General features: G+C 38.3%; 1 protein-coding gene across 1 annotated transcript; it reads right to left on the bottom strand.

Moving 5' to 3' along the window:
* Positions 1–563: 563 nt before the first annotated feature.
* Positions 564–7,159, bottom strand: LOC125197311 (uncharacterized). Its single transcript, XM_048096043.2, has 5 exons — positions 6,433–7,159; positions 5,581–6,344; positions 5,417–5,506; positions 1,070–1,825; positions 564–984 (listed from the first exon to the last, which is right to left on the bottom strand). Exons 1-5 carry the CDS (start codon positions 6,500–6,502, stop codon positions 865–867), a joined length of 1,800 nt encoding a protein of 599 aa, XP_047952000.1. The 5' UTR covers positions 6,503–7,159; the 3' UTR covers positions 564–864.
* Between the last annotated feature and the right edge of the window lie 7,137 nt (positions 7,160–14,296).

Below are 14,296 nucleotides of genomic sequence, written 5' to 3'. Positions count from 1 at the left end.
GAAAATATGAGTGAAGTGAGTCCTAATCTTATATGAAGAAGTATTAGTTTCATAATGAAATGTGAGTAAATATAATTAGTTGATTGTGGAGTCCAGTACCAAAAATAGTAAAAGAACAAATAAGACATTTACTAGTGGATGAATGAAAATAGCAAAATGGGATGATTATTGATGGACGTAGGGAGTATAATAATTGACAAATGGATTGATGGCCCGATCTTATGAATGATTTGATGCGAATCATATGAGAAAAATATATACAAGGACATGTAATTCAAGAAAATTGTAAGAGAAATTTTATAAATATTTGAAAATATTTATGATGAACGGATCAAAATGATAATATAAAACTACTTTTCTTTGAAGGAAGAAGTATGTATCCTTGTAGTCATCGGTCCAGGCCAGGCCTGGACACGGATGGGGCTTTGAAACTAACAATCATATTTTCAACCCTGCTGAAATGCAAGGATAAGCAAAGCTCACCTAGATTACAACAATCGATTTATTATAAAAACAAAAAAACAAAAAGTTAAAAAAGGGAGGAAAAGGATGAACTCGAACTATGCAGTCAGTAAATTCTTGCTTTTCTTTTCCATTTCTGATAGATAAATGAAAACATCTGTTCTATTCATGAAAAAATGGAAGGAACCAAAACTGTCAAGACTTGCATGTCTTGTAGTAACTTGATCAAAATCTATTTCTATTCTCTTTACTCAAATCCTCTACTCAGAGGGAAAATGATCATAAAGAAGGATCATCGTTTATTCCTATCAATCTCCAGAAAACAACAAAACTGCCCAGATTTTTTCTTAGTTGGCTGCCAGAAATGCCTCTCAGCCAAATAAACAAGATCAGATTACCTCTTCAAGGTTCGGATTTATCATCTGATGAACTCATTTCATCAATACCCTCAAGTTGCGAGTCGAAGGGGGTCAAGAGCTGTACAAGCTGCAGTATTCGAGGGGATGGTTTTGAATTGATGTACTGCAGCAACAACACACTTATTTTTAGTCAAACATGACAAAGGTAACAGAGTTTAACAAACTATAAGACTGAATTCCAGCATTACCTTAGTCAAATCCCTGCGGAAAGCAGTGATTTCTTCTTCAGTGAGACCTTCCTCATCGTTATTTTCCTCCCAGCCCAAAGAACGAAGAAAAGCAGCCTCTTCGTCCTCAGAAATGATACGGTCGGAGCTAGGATGTTTCTTACCGTTGCTCACACATTTTTGCACATCATAAGCATCACCATTGCAGATTGAACCAGCTTTCTCCTCAGATTCCAGGCTTAAACTCAATGGAACTTCCACAGGCTGACTTGTAGCGGGCATGACATCCATTTCAGCATGTTTATTAGAAAGGGATGGTGAAAGAGAAGAGCCAGTCTCCAACTCAGAAGAGGTGCTTGCAGTAGCTGAATCAGCAGAAGCAGGGTTTGCCATAGATTTCTTTCTCACTAGATTAAAAAAATCATTTCGACTTCGAGCTTGAGAGGAAGGCCGCTTCTCCAGCAAAGTTAATACAGGCTTACGGTCAGGGACTGCATAGCTAGGGGGGGGCTTGCTTACTGCAGACCCAGAAACAGACGGAAAACCAGCAACGGAACTACCACTAGTTGGACTCAAGTTGTCCTTTACAACAGGGCCAACACCATTCTTTTCTCGCACTGGCTTTAGAACTTGGAGCTTTCCAACATTAGATGTTTTTGAAACATCACTCTTTACTAGCCCACCACGAGGAGAGTGATTTACTGGAAGTGGTGAAGAGATGGAAGGCTGCTGGCTACCCACTTTGCCCTTTGATTTGTCTGAAGAATTTTTCAACACCTAGAGGGCAGAGGCAGATAACAATAAATAGCATATTTAGCAATGAACGTCAACAATTTTGGGAATCATTTACCAAATCCAATCATCTTAATCACAAGCATTGCAGATTGGTTAAGATCCTTAATCTCTTTCAAAATTTGAGTGCACTACAGCATGAATATGTTGAAAGCATGACACATCAAAACCTCACAAAGTACAGAAAACTGAATTTGAAATGCATCTCATTTAAAGGTAATGAAAAGGCTTTCAGTGACACTCCACCTAGAATTTTATATAGTAATCATTGATCTTATCCACTCAAGAGTCAAGATGGTTGGACTATACGACCAAGCCCTTGTACACATGTTTCCTTCAACATCAACAATCGTAGTGAAAGCAAATCCAAAAGTTGACCACGCGGAGAGATTGATAGCCCCACAAGACATTTTTTCCTTTCTTAGCGTCATCAGTCACAAAAGGATATTACAACACAGCAACTGATCGAGTGAGACCAGGATGGATCCAATTAAAAATTAATGTTCACCAGAATAGTTGGTCTAGGGTGGTGGAAAATCGACATTTTATAGGACCACTTAGCATTTTTCAGTAAGTTATTACAAATAAAAGAATCATGGTCAACTGGCACCAAAACCTCATCTCTGGCATTAGAGGCATGTAGCTAGTAATCAGTAGTAACTAGTTATTTCCAGAGAGATTACATAATAAAAATAAGAATTCCTGGTCAGTGGTCACTGAATTTCCTGCATTATATTAGGTGTACTTCACATTTCATAAGCCCTTAGAAAAAAATTGATCAGGTTCTCCTGAATAAACTTTACAACAAAATGTAGAAAGAACCTAGGGCAGTTAAGAGTCTTGGAGGTGCGACATTTCAATAAGAAGTGTGTCGATTCTTTAGGGAGTCTCAGAAGAGGATCGAGGAGCAGAACCGAGTCCCTCTAGGGATTTATCCTATGGATGATTTTTTCCCTTACAATATGAATTCAGAAAATACATAAGATAATTAACTTATTAGCTAAATAAAAACAATAAAAACATGTTTATAATTGATAGTCCCTTTTTACTCCCATGCTAAGCTTAATGATGATGGACAGTAATCCATGGTGCTTCAGGAGTTACAGTTCAATAAGTAGCACAAACAAGTCTATAGTGATAACCCCTCTTTACTTCCATTATTTATGTTTGATAATCGTGAATGCATTATGACTATATTTAAGCTAAATCTGAATTCTCTTATCGTGGAACTTCTCTTCTCTTTTTAATCATGTGCCACACTTCAAAAGTCATACAGTGCCCCTTACACCTAAGCTCTAAGAACTGTTTAAAATCAATTTCCTTCCAATACTTTGTCTGATCACTGTCCAAAGAGTAGTTGATGATGAACCTAAAAGTAGAAGCATGAAAACAGTCGGGGATAGCAGAGAGTTACTTGTAACTTTGAAATTGACCCATATAGCATTTCATCAATATTTAAAACAAATTTAATAATAAAAAAAATCACTTTTTCACACTTCTCCAGATACCTATTCATTACTCAAAGATTGTGATTATAGGGTAGCTGGGTAGGAATAAGAAAATTATGCTAAGAATACCATATAGGAACCAAGAAGCATAAAGGAAATCTGTTGATGAACGTTTTAGAAATATTGAAATAATGAATATGTCCATACAAAATTTTTGCAAACTTTATTACCAATAAAGAAGGAAGAAGATGAAGAACAGTAACTAAATTCTCCAAAGAATAGTTACAGAATTTCTGTAGTTCAACTCATTCATTTATGGTATTAAATTATTAATTCTTTCAATTTCACATTATCTAGGTCCATCAAAAAATCCATACAAAAAATATAAAATAGCCAGCTATTTAGATGAACCAGAGTGAAAGCTGATGATACGAAAGGAATCAGATTTCTTCAATAATGAATGATATTTTTCCAACTAATCATGTTTTCCAGATTGAAGACCTTCCTCGAGCATGCTAAAGAATATCTATTCACAAATGCTTTTCTTTTAATACACAGCACCAGAAAAATAAACCCAAAAACACTCTTAGAATTTTACTAACTGCCAAGACCTATGCTAGAAGGAAATTTTCTGATTCTTCCTCACGAACCAAAAGTTGACAATGAACCTGTTAGTTCTCTTTTTTATTAGACCACAAACAGGACTAGACAATGGCACCTTAAGTTTTCATTCACAGCCAAGACAACATCTGCTAGAAACAAAATACTCCCTCTATTCCATTAAAAAATCATTTTCCTTTTCGGGGGTTGTCTTCCTAAAAATGACACATTTTTTAAAAGGGAAACAACATAATCTCTACTTTATTCCTTTCCACTTAACTCACGAAACAACACTACTTAAAATCCCGTGTCAAAAAGCACATGTTTCATATTTAGTGGGACGGAGGGAGTGATACTTTCCTAATTTATCCTCAAGAACCGAAAGTTCAAAATACATGTGCATTACCCATCTTTGTGCTTGGATAGAGTAAACTACATTAGAGCAAGACTTGTGCATCAAAACACTAGTGCATATTATTATGCATATATGTTGGCAAAACTGCCTGTAAAAAATAATGTTAATGAATAAGTGTGAAGTCTGGATTCATCTACTAGCTAATACTCTGGTATGACTAGCCAGTTATAACATGCTTCCTCCCATGTGCTGATTCTCAAATTTCAAAGGCATGGCTAGGTAAGTCCTACATATTCAATTATTCATCACAGCTCATACTTTTTTGGCTCCTCCATGTGTTACTTGGAGCATATGATAAATTGCAACTCAACAACTTTTCCCGTATAAAAATGAAAATTGTAACATCAGGAATAGAGGAATTATGTTTGCATCCTTCCTTTGCTAAACTAATTCACACCAAGTCCAACTACATGGAATGCAAAACCCCACATTCATCACAGCTCATACTTTTTTGGCTCCTCCATGTGTTACTTGGAGCATATGATAAATTGCAACTCAACAACTTGTTCCCGTATAAAAATGAAAATTGTAACATCAGGAATAGAGGAATTATGTTTGCATCCTTCCTTTGCTAAACTAATTCACACCAAGTCCAACTACATGGAATGCAAAACCCCACATATATACTCCATAATCATAGCATCCACATGAATTCAATAATTTTGCATTGTCATACTGTGAGACTGAAAAAGTAAAGAATCACATTTGCATCAGAAACCCAGACAAGGTATCAAGGTGGGATTATATGCAAGGTACTTCTGAATACCTTACAAGCCATTTCTAGAATATTGTTTAATTACCCAAGCTCTAGTGAGATATCATTGTTCACCTATAAGCACAGAAGGTATATTCCAATAGGTTATTAAAGTCTATACCAGTAAATATCTTAATGTGCCACAATACTTCACAAAAAAGGAAGTTAGGGAGAATCTCTGTGGTATCCTACCCACTAGACAACTAATGACATGAATCAACAGACAAATCTTCAATTTTTAGGTAAAAATCAAACACATGCCAATGCAGCAAGGTAAAACAACATAGGGAGTAGGGAAAGATATCAAAACTAGGACTTGAGTATCACAACATACACAGGAAGGACGATAGAAATCTCACCAAAACTTTTGGCATTGTCGGAGTCACTGGAATTAATTGCCTAGATTGCTTGAGTGCAAGCTCCTCAAGTCTCTGCGCTCCAACAGATAGCTGAAACGTGAATATTGGGCATTAGCACACTGGTAAAGGATATCTGACTTAATTAAGAAAAAAAGGGGACCTGCCTGTGGGGTAGTCTGGGAACGACTAGGACCCTGAGCCACAGCTTCAGCCATATTGAGGCTGGTAGCTGAACCCAAAGCCACTGGTGCAGAACTTGATGAAGTGGCTTGAAGCACAGATGATGATTCAGTTCCATTGCTTCCAACTAACATAGGAACCTCTGCCAAAGCCGATGTCCATTTTTCACCACCTAAAGAAGCAGAAGTACCAATAGGTAAGCTCTGAATAGAACTTAAACCAGGAGATGGTACTCTTCCAATATCAGAAATGACTGCTCTTTCATCTACTCCTAATGACGGAAAATCTCTCTCAAAAGCAGCTTTCCTCACCCCGGAAACAGGGCTGCCTGTGGTGCGCAAACCGTTCAAAATCTTTACACTGGTGCTGCCTGAGTCAGCAGCAACTTTCTTAGGCCATGCATCCCCACGTTTCGCAGAAATCATGGACTGAGAACGTCTTAAACCATCCCTCTCAAAATTACCTAATGAAGGATCTACCAGTTGGTCTGAAAATTTTCGATGGCGTCGGCCACCCATAAATGAGTCGTCGTGATCATGAGAACCATATGCGCCCTTCTCCCAGTTCCTGTCGCGCTGGCTCCTCCCAAAACTACTGTTTGACCTAAAAGTACCTGAGCTGTTACTACTAGAACTCCGTTGGAAATATGAAGAAGTAGTTCTTTCGGAACTAGAAGATCGTCCAGGATCATGACCTTTGCCATTCAAAGAGGACTTATTCCAAGAAGCCTTTGATGCTGGGTGATCATCTAAAACCAGAAAAATAAGATATTAGAAAAAAAGGCACCAACATGAACGACTGTGATACAATAACTTATCTGCAATATAGAAAACTACCTGAATGAGATGTCGAGTTTCCAGCATTTTTGAGCCATTCAGGTACTAAAGTGGGCTGACTTCTCTCCATAAGTAGTGTTAAGCATTATCATATAAAAGAGCAAGTGGAAACAAATTCAATTCCTCTGGTTATATTAACAGCCATGAATCCACTTGAACGTCCCAAATGCCTAATTATATCCGTATTTTCACACCAAACAAAGATTAAATGTAGCATAATCCAGAATTCAAAATTTTAGTAACCAATCCGCTCTTCTGATAGAAGCAATAGCCCAAGCTTCTCAAGGCCTCAATGTTCAATAAGAACAACGCATGAGAAACATAAGGCTATCACCACAAAGCAATTCCTCAAACAGAGCCCTCAGGGGAAATCTCAGAATATAAAATCAAACCCCCGCCCAAAAATTCATCCAACGCGGCTATGATAGCAAAATCCTAAATCACTGGGGTTTCATCATTCTACTAACACGCAAAAATACTCCACAAAATAATCAAAATAACAGTCCGTGCGTATCAATGACTAAATAAATAGACTGAAACCCGAATTTATAGGTTGTTATCAACAAACACGAATTTTACAGAGAGAGCGCAGCAAGTATTGCGCGGTTTCCACAAATTGCTAGGGTCTATGTCTACTGTATTGGAGTGTGGAGATTTTATCTGTGTGTGTTTGGAGAGGGGAGATATAGAGACAGAAAATTTGTATGTATATGCGCCTGTATTTTCAGGAAGTTTTTGTTATTGCCCTATTTTTCATTCTTTTATACTCCTTTTTCCATTTTATACTTGGAGGTAGGGCTGACAATTTTTGATACGACACGATAACACGACACGAACCGCCACGAAATTAATGGGTCTGGGTCAGACCTTATCGTGTTCGTGTCCTTATCGGGTCGACCCATTAAGGACACGAAAATTTCGTGTCGTGTTCGTGTCGGGTTCGTGTTATCCATTAACAATGCGTGTTCGTGTCGTGTTCGTGTTATCCGTTAACACATAATATTTTAATATTATTATTCTTGTTATTTTCATTTTTCAATACTTATTTTCGTGTCATTAATGGGTTCGTGTCGTGTTGACCCGAAACGGTTCGTGTCATGTTCGTGTCTGAGGGTAGCAGGTCGTGTTCATGTTCGTGTTTTAGGTTTTTTTAACGGGTCGTGTTCGTGTTTGTTGTTATCGTGTTTTTGTCGTTATCGTGTCGACACGATAACGACCCGACACGCACGATTTGCCACACCTACTTGGAGGTTAACCGGTCATCTGATCTGATTGTTCGAGATTGAATTAATTCGAAATTAACATGGCCTAAGAATCTAGGATTTTTAAAGATTGAAATAAACCGACATTCCTTTTACTAGCTACGGGCTTAACATTTCATGAGATTGACGTATGATCTGATTGTTCGAGATTGAATTAATTCGAAATTAACATGGCCTAAGAATCTAGGATTTTTAAAAATTGAAATAAACCGACATACCTTTTACTAGCTACGGGCTTAACATTTCATGAGATTGACGTAGATTGAATTGAATCGACAGTCATTTTGTTACACGAAACGACAAAATTTATTTTGGCATTATTCCCAAAATTAAATACAGAAACTTATCTACTAAATCAAATCATATTTGTAATAATTGATCTTATTTAATTTATCGAAACAAGCACTAAACACTATCTTCTGTATATATTTTTGTGGTAAAGGGTCGATTTTGTCCTATGTTATAAGAATTTTGTTTGAGATTATTCTATTGCTAGGTAATTACTAGTAAAATTTAATGTTCATCCTTTTATTTTTTTTTAAATAAAATACCTTGCAAATAAATTTCGATGATTGAAATATTGATGTACCAGTTGAACTTACACATTGATTAACTACATAGGGTGTAGTATGAGGAGCACTATGCAAAATTGTAGGTTTACTTGGTTTTCTCTTATTCGTTTAGAAATTTATTAGATAAGTACTTATTGTGTCCTATAAAAAATATTGAATCCTAACATTATTATGGAAAAGTAAATTTCAAGAGTAAAAACAAAATGATACCCACTCCGTCCACGAATAGGAGTTCAATTTTTTCATTTTGGTCCATCTACGAATAGGAGTCTTGATTCATTATTAATATAAATGGTAATAAGACCCTCACATTCTACTAACCCATTTCACGCACATATCATTTAAAACTAATATATACAAGTGTGACTCATATTCCACTAATTTTCTCCTATCCAATTTTTTTTAATATTTCTTAAAATTCGTGCCAAATATAAATGAGACTTGTATTCGTGGACGGAGGATGTATTAATATTTAATTTTGTGGACGTCAGCACGTGTGTAATAAAATTTCCATCATCTTCAATTGGTAGGCCTAAAAATGTATTCCACGACATTCATAGCCCCCACACATCAATCCCTCTTATCCTACGTTTCTTAGGTGTACCAATTGAAGATGACGCAAAGTAATAATCATGCATGCATAAAAGTAAATATTACTACCAACATTTTATTTGTACTATCAAAGCATACATTTTTATTGCATGATATTGTTTCGATTTAATGTTTTTTTATAAGACAAAATCGAGTAAATGTTTTAAACGATGAGAAAAAACAAGTAAATGTCCAAAATGACGAGACAAAATCAAGTAAGTAAACATTTTTTGCAATTTACAATTAATACACCATTGCCATGTGGATAATAGACACGTAAGTTCGGCTACATGACATTTTATTTCTGAAAAACGACAAATACAAGGTAAATGATAAACTTAAAGATGAGATATTTTCGAGTAATTGTCCTAATAATGCGACAAAATCGACTATTTATACTTAGTGATAAACGTACGTATACGTACGTACATAACCGAACTTTTTTAAACATTTTACATTGAAAATCATTTTATAAACATTAATTGATTTAAAATAAATTTCATACTAATCATTTTGCAACACTTCAAGAAAGATTTAAAATTTATACTTAAATATTTGTATATTTAATAAAATATATATTTTCTACTAAATATTGTATATTAATTCAAATCATAGTCGAAATCATGCTACGATTCGACATAAAATTTCTATATCACTTCTTTGTTATTGCTACATATATTACAATAAATAACAAAATTAATTTTTAATTAAATTCACTTAAATCTAAATTTTTTTAAAATATTATGTACATGTACAATTATGTACGTTTATCTTTTCCCTTTCTGAGTATCTTATTATACACTAATTAGTAATTTTTAATACTCCTACCTAACATATTTTTTTGAATCAATCATTACCTGTATACACCCTTCGTCCCATATGTATAGGCTGAAATTTTGTTTCATTTGTCTTATAGAAATAATTCATATTTATTTATCAAAATTTTTTCTCCTTCTATTTTACTTTATCATTTATGAAATCCACCGTCCACTGCATTGTTTCTATTACTTTTTTTTTCTTTTATCTTATTCTACCATACATATTAAAACAGTATCACCCTAATTAGCATATTTATGTGGAAAAGGAAGTACTCCTATTAGTCACTACTACTGCTAAATAGTAAATGAGAAACTTTTAGACTTTTCCTTTTTATAACCGTATATTTATATTTCTAATATGGTAAACTTAAAAAGTTGAGGGAACTTTATATTTAGCCTATGGAACAAGGACAAATATTTTCTATCCACGTCAGGTTTTATAGCCAATCGCATTTTTAGCTGGATTGTAAAAAATGTAAGTAGTAATTTATATAGCTGTCTTAGTTTGTAAGAGCATCCACAATGGTCGGCAAGCAACCGGCTAGCCGATTTTCGGCGCTGGCCGATCCGCTCGCCGAACCACTGAAATCGGCGAGCGCCATTTCGGCGAGCGCTCGTCGCCATTGTAGGCTGGCGATTGGCGAGCGATTGGCCAGCGCATTTTTTTTTAATTAAATTTTCGAAACACTATATATACACGATTTTCATGTCATTTTCATTCGCACCACTTGTGTTAACGAGTTTTCTCTCTCTCCTAATTTCTGTACAAGAGCAACAACGTGAAATGAGTAACGCGGGTGGTAGTAGTGGTAGTAGTGGTGGGGATGCTGAGGAGTACGAACGACAAATGGACGAAGCATTGGAGGCCTATACGTCCGGTGAGATAGACCGGCTGATACAAAGGGCTTTGCAGCCGGTGGTACCTCGACATTGACCCGTTGTCCACCGCTGAGCAGTGATTGATCGGGATCAACAAGCTGCACATCAGCGGCTATATGACGACTACTTCGCTCCGGAGCCGCGGTTTGGGGCCAACCTTTTCAGGCAGCGTTTTAGGATGCGCAGGGAGCTGTTTATGCGTATCGTTGACGCTTTAGAGCGTCGATAACTGTGTTTCCAGTTCAGGTACGACGCGGCGGGCAGACCCGACCACACCCCTATTCAAAAGTGCACTGCAGCAATCAGGCAATTGGCCTACGGAGACGCGGCAGACATGTGGGACGAGTACCTCCACATCGGTGAGACGACTGCCCTGTAGTGTCTGAAATATTTCTGTTAGGGCGTCGTTGAAATATTCAAGGACCAGTATCTTCGAAGCCCAACCCCGACAGACTGTCAGGATCTGATGCAGATGCACGGGGAGAAGCATGGGTTCCCGGGGATGTTAGACAGCATAGATTGTATGCATTGGGAGTGGAAGAACTGTCCCGCTTCCTGGAAGGGTTTCTACACCACCGGCTACAAGGGAGAATCCCACGATGATCCTCGAGGCCGTAGTTGATTATCGGCTGTGGATTTGGCATGCGTATTTTGGGGTAGCCGGGTCGAACAACGACCTCAACTCGTCGCCATTTTTCAACGAGCAGTGCCAGGGCGTCGGACCGGCCATTAGTTTTGTCGCCAACGGCAACCGGCATGATATGGGCTACTACTTGGTGGATGGGATATACCCTAGGTGACCCGTCTTTGTGAAGAATATCAGATGCGCATATGAGGACATGAAGGCCTACTTTGCGGAACAGCAGGAGTCGGCACGCAAGGACGTGGAGCGCGAATTTGGTGTGCTCCTGTCCCGATGGGCGGCAATTAGGGGTCCAACGCGTTTGTGGCATGTCGACAACATTGCTTCTATAATGTACGTGTGATTGTTGCATACAAATTGCTGAGCTAAAATGGGTGAGAATCGGATCAAGGAAGAATTCAAGCTATTCAGCTCCCGGGCTTCAGTAGCCGTTGGATGCGTTTAGTTGTCTGAGATTAAATCGTAGTCGTGCGATCCAACTAGCCGTTGGATTTGAATGTTTAGTTAAAAGGCGTTTGTTGCCAAGTTGTTAGTTAGTTTTCGAGAGCTTTCTTCTTCCATTTTTCTTCTCCCTCTTCTTCGATAGTGTAACCAATCCAGAGAGTGGATCCTTTCTTGAGTGCAATACAAAAGTTTCTTGCGTTCAATTGCGTTTCTTTGGTCGTGTTTCTCAACTAAGAAAGCCAACAAGTGGCGTCGTCCGTGGGAACGTTTTTTCCCCTTTTCCGGTGAGAGTATCGATCGAGATCAAGTTCAGGCTGATTGAAGATGGGGTCTAGGTTCGAAGCAGAAAAGTTTACCGGCAAAAATGACTTCGGCCTTTGGAGAATGAAGATGAAGGCGATGCTAATCCAGCAAGGCTTATCGGAGGCCAAAAAAGGTGATGAAGCTGAGGTGCTCGATGAAAAGGCCAAGGCAAAGCGCGCAGAGATTCTTGCGAAAGCGCACAATGTGGTTGTTCTATGTCTCGGCGACAAAGTGTTGCGGGAAGTTGCAAAGGAGACAACAGCGGCTGGGATTTTGGAGAAGCTCGAGAATCTGTACATGACAAAGTCCCTCGCCAACCGTTTGTTCATGAAGCAGAGGCTATATTTGTGGAGATTCTTGGAAGATAAAAGTATTATCGAGCAATTAGAGGATTTTGACAAGGCCGTGGATGATCTTGAGAACATTAACGTTGTGATTGACGACGAGGACAAAGCGATATTATTGCTGAATGCTCTCCCAAAGTCCTACGATCAATTGAGGGATGCCATCCTATTTGGAAGAGAAGGGACTGTCACCTTGCAAAAAGTTCAGTCGGCTCTGAGATCCAAAGAGTTGCAGAGAGGCGGAGTCAAAGTGGCTGAGAATGTGCCCGAGAGCTTAACGATCAAGAAGTTCAAAGGCAAGAAAAATTTCAAGAAAGGAGGTGAAGCAGCCAAGGCATCCTCGAGTGATCAAAAGGAGACACGTTCTCGCCATTGGTGCAAGAAGCCCGACCATCTAAAAAAAGATTGCTTCGCATGGAAGAAGAAGCAAGCTGCAGAGGCAGCGCAAGGCAAAAACACCTCAGATTGTGTTCAAGAAAATGAATCTCCAGAAGCCTTGAATGTGATGTTACATGAGAATAGGGGCTCTTGGATTCTAGATTCCGGTTGCAGCTTCCACATATGCCCGGATGTGGAATTTTTCTCTGACTTAAGGGAAGCAAGTGGCTCGGTGGTTCTTGGAAATAATCAAGTTTGCCAGATTGAGGGAGTTGGGAATGTTAAGTTGAAACTAGACAATGACTCAGTGAAGTTGCTGACTGAAGTCAGATTAATCCCAACAGTTAAGAGGAATTTGATCTCTGGGGATGCTTGAAAGAAAGGGATGCTATTTTGAGTCCTCGAATGGAAAGATGTATGTTAAGAGGGGTCAGCTGTTCTTATGCAAGCAGAGAGAAATTGGAGCCTATATTACTTGTGTGGCTCTGCAGTGAAGGCAACTGATGGTGTCTTGAATGCTACTGAGTCAGATTCTGGAAGATTGTGGCACTTGAGAATGGGGCACCCATCAGATGGTGGCATTAAAGAGCTGATTAAGAAGGGTGTCATCTATGGAAATTATTCCAAAGCCAGTGAGCCATGTGAGGAATGTGTTCTGGGCAAGGCCAAGAAACAACCATATCCAAAGGGTAAGCATACTTCTCTAGCTCCATTGGATTATGCACATAGTGACTTATGTGGGCCATCTCCAATTAATTACATGACTACTATAGATGATTATTCTAGGAAGATGTAGCTCTATATTCTGAAAGAAAAATCAGAGGCTCTCACTAAGTTTAAAGAATAGTGCATGATTGTTGAGAAAGAGAAGGGCAGTATGTTGAAGGTGTTAAGAACTGACAATGGGTTGAAATTTTTGTCCAAGGATTTTGAAAAGTTTTGTGCAAAAAGGGGAATTAAAAGACACAGGACAATACCTCTCAACCCTCAGCAAAATGGAGTGGCAGAGAGGGCCAATCGAACCATTCTTGAAAGAGTTAGATGTATGTTGTTCTCCTCAGGCTTAGAAAAGAAGTTCTGGGGTGAAGCTGCTGCTACTGCTGTCAAATTACTGAATAAATGTCCTTCTTCAGCCATCAATGGTGATACTCTTGATTTCAGATGGTATGACAGGTATGGAGATTATTCAACCATCAGAGTTTTTGGTTGCCAAGCCTATGCTCATATCAAACAGAGTAAGCTTGATGCTAGAGCTCTGAGATGTGTTTTTCTGGGATATCAGCCTGGTGTGAAAGGGTATAGGTTGTGGTGTGTTGAACCTGGGAACCACAAGATCATCATAAGCAGAGATGTTATTTTTTCTGAATCTGTGATGCCTTTCAAAAGGGATCAAAGTACTGAGGGTTCTGACGTGGCTGATAGCTCTACTCCAGGAGTTGAGGTGGAGACAGTCCCATCAGTTCAAGGAGTTTGGGGAGCCAGCTTCTTACAAGGTTGCTATGGAATGCAAAGAAAGAGATAAGTGGTTTAAGTCCATGATTGAAGAGATTGATTCTTTGTTAAAAAATGGTACCTGGGTGCTAGTGGATAAGGTTGAAGGAAGGAGAATTATTAGCTGCAAATGGATTTT

The sequence above is a fragment of the Salvia hispanica genome, chromosome 4 (assembly GCF_029641045.1).
Source record: "Salvia hispanica isolate PSC_SH4W2 chromosome 4, Shi_PSC_v1, whole genome shotgun sequence".
In the NCBI taxonomy this organism is placed as follows: domain Eukaryota; kingdom Viridiplantae; phylum Streptophyta; class Magnoliopsida; order Lamiales; family Lamiaceae; genus Salvia; species Salvia hispanica.
The sequence above is the reverse complement of the archived record's forward strand: the minus strand, read 5'-3'. Positions and strand labels throughout refer to the sequence as shown.

Bases quoted from the DNA above. Each gene is read 5' to 3' on its own strand.
- LOC125197311 (XM_048096043.2), bottom strand. From the start codon at position 6,502: ATGGAGAGAAGTCAGCCCACTTTAGTACCTGAATGGCTCAAAAATGCT. The intron at 1,826-5,416 runs GTGAGATTTCTA...TCTGCCCTCTAG, and splicing joins CGACAATGCCAAAAGTTTTG to GTGTTGAAAAATTCTTCAGA. The intron at 985-1,069 runs GTAATGCTGGAA...TTGTTGCTGCAG, and splicing joins TCCGCAGGGATTTGACTAAG to TACATCAATTCAAAACCATC.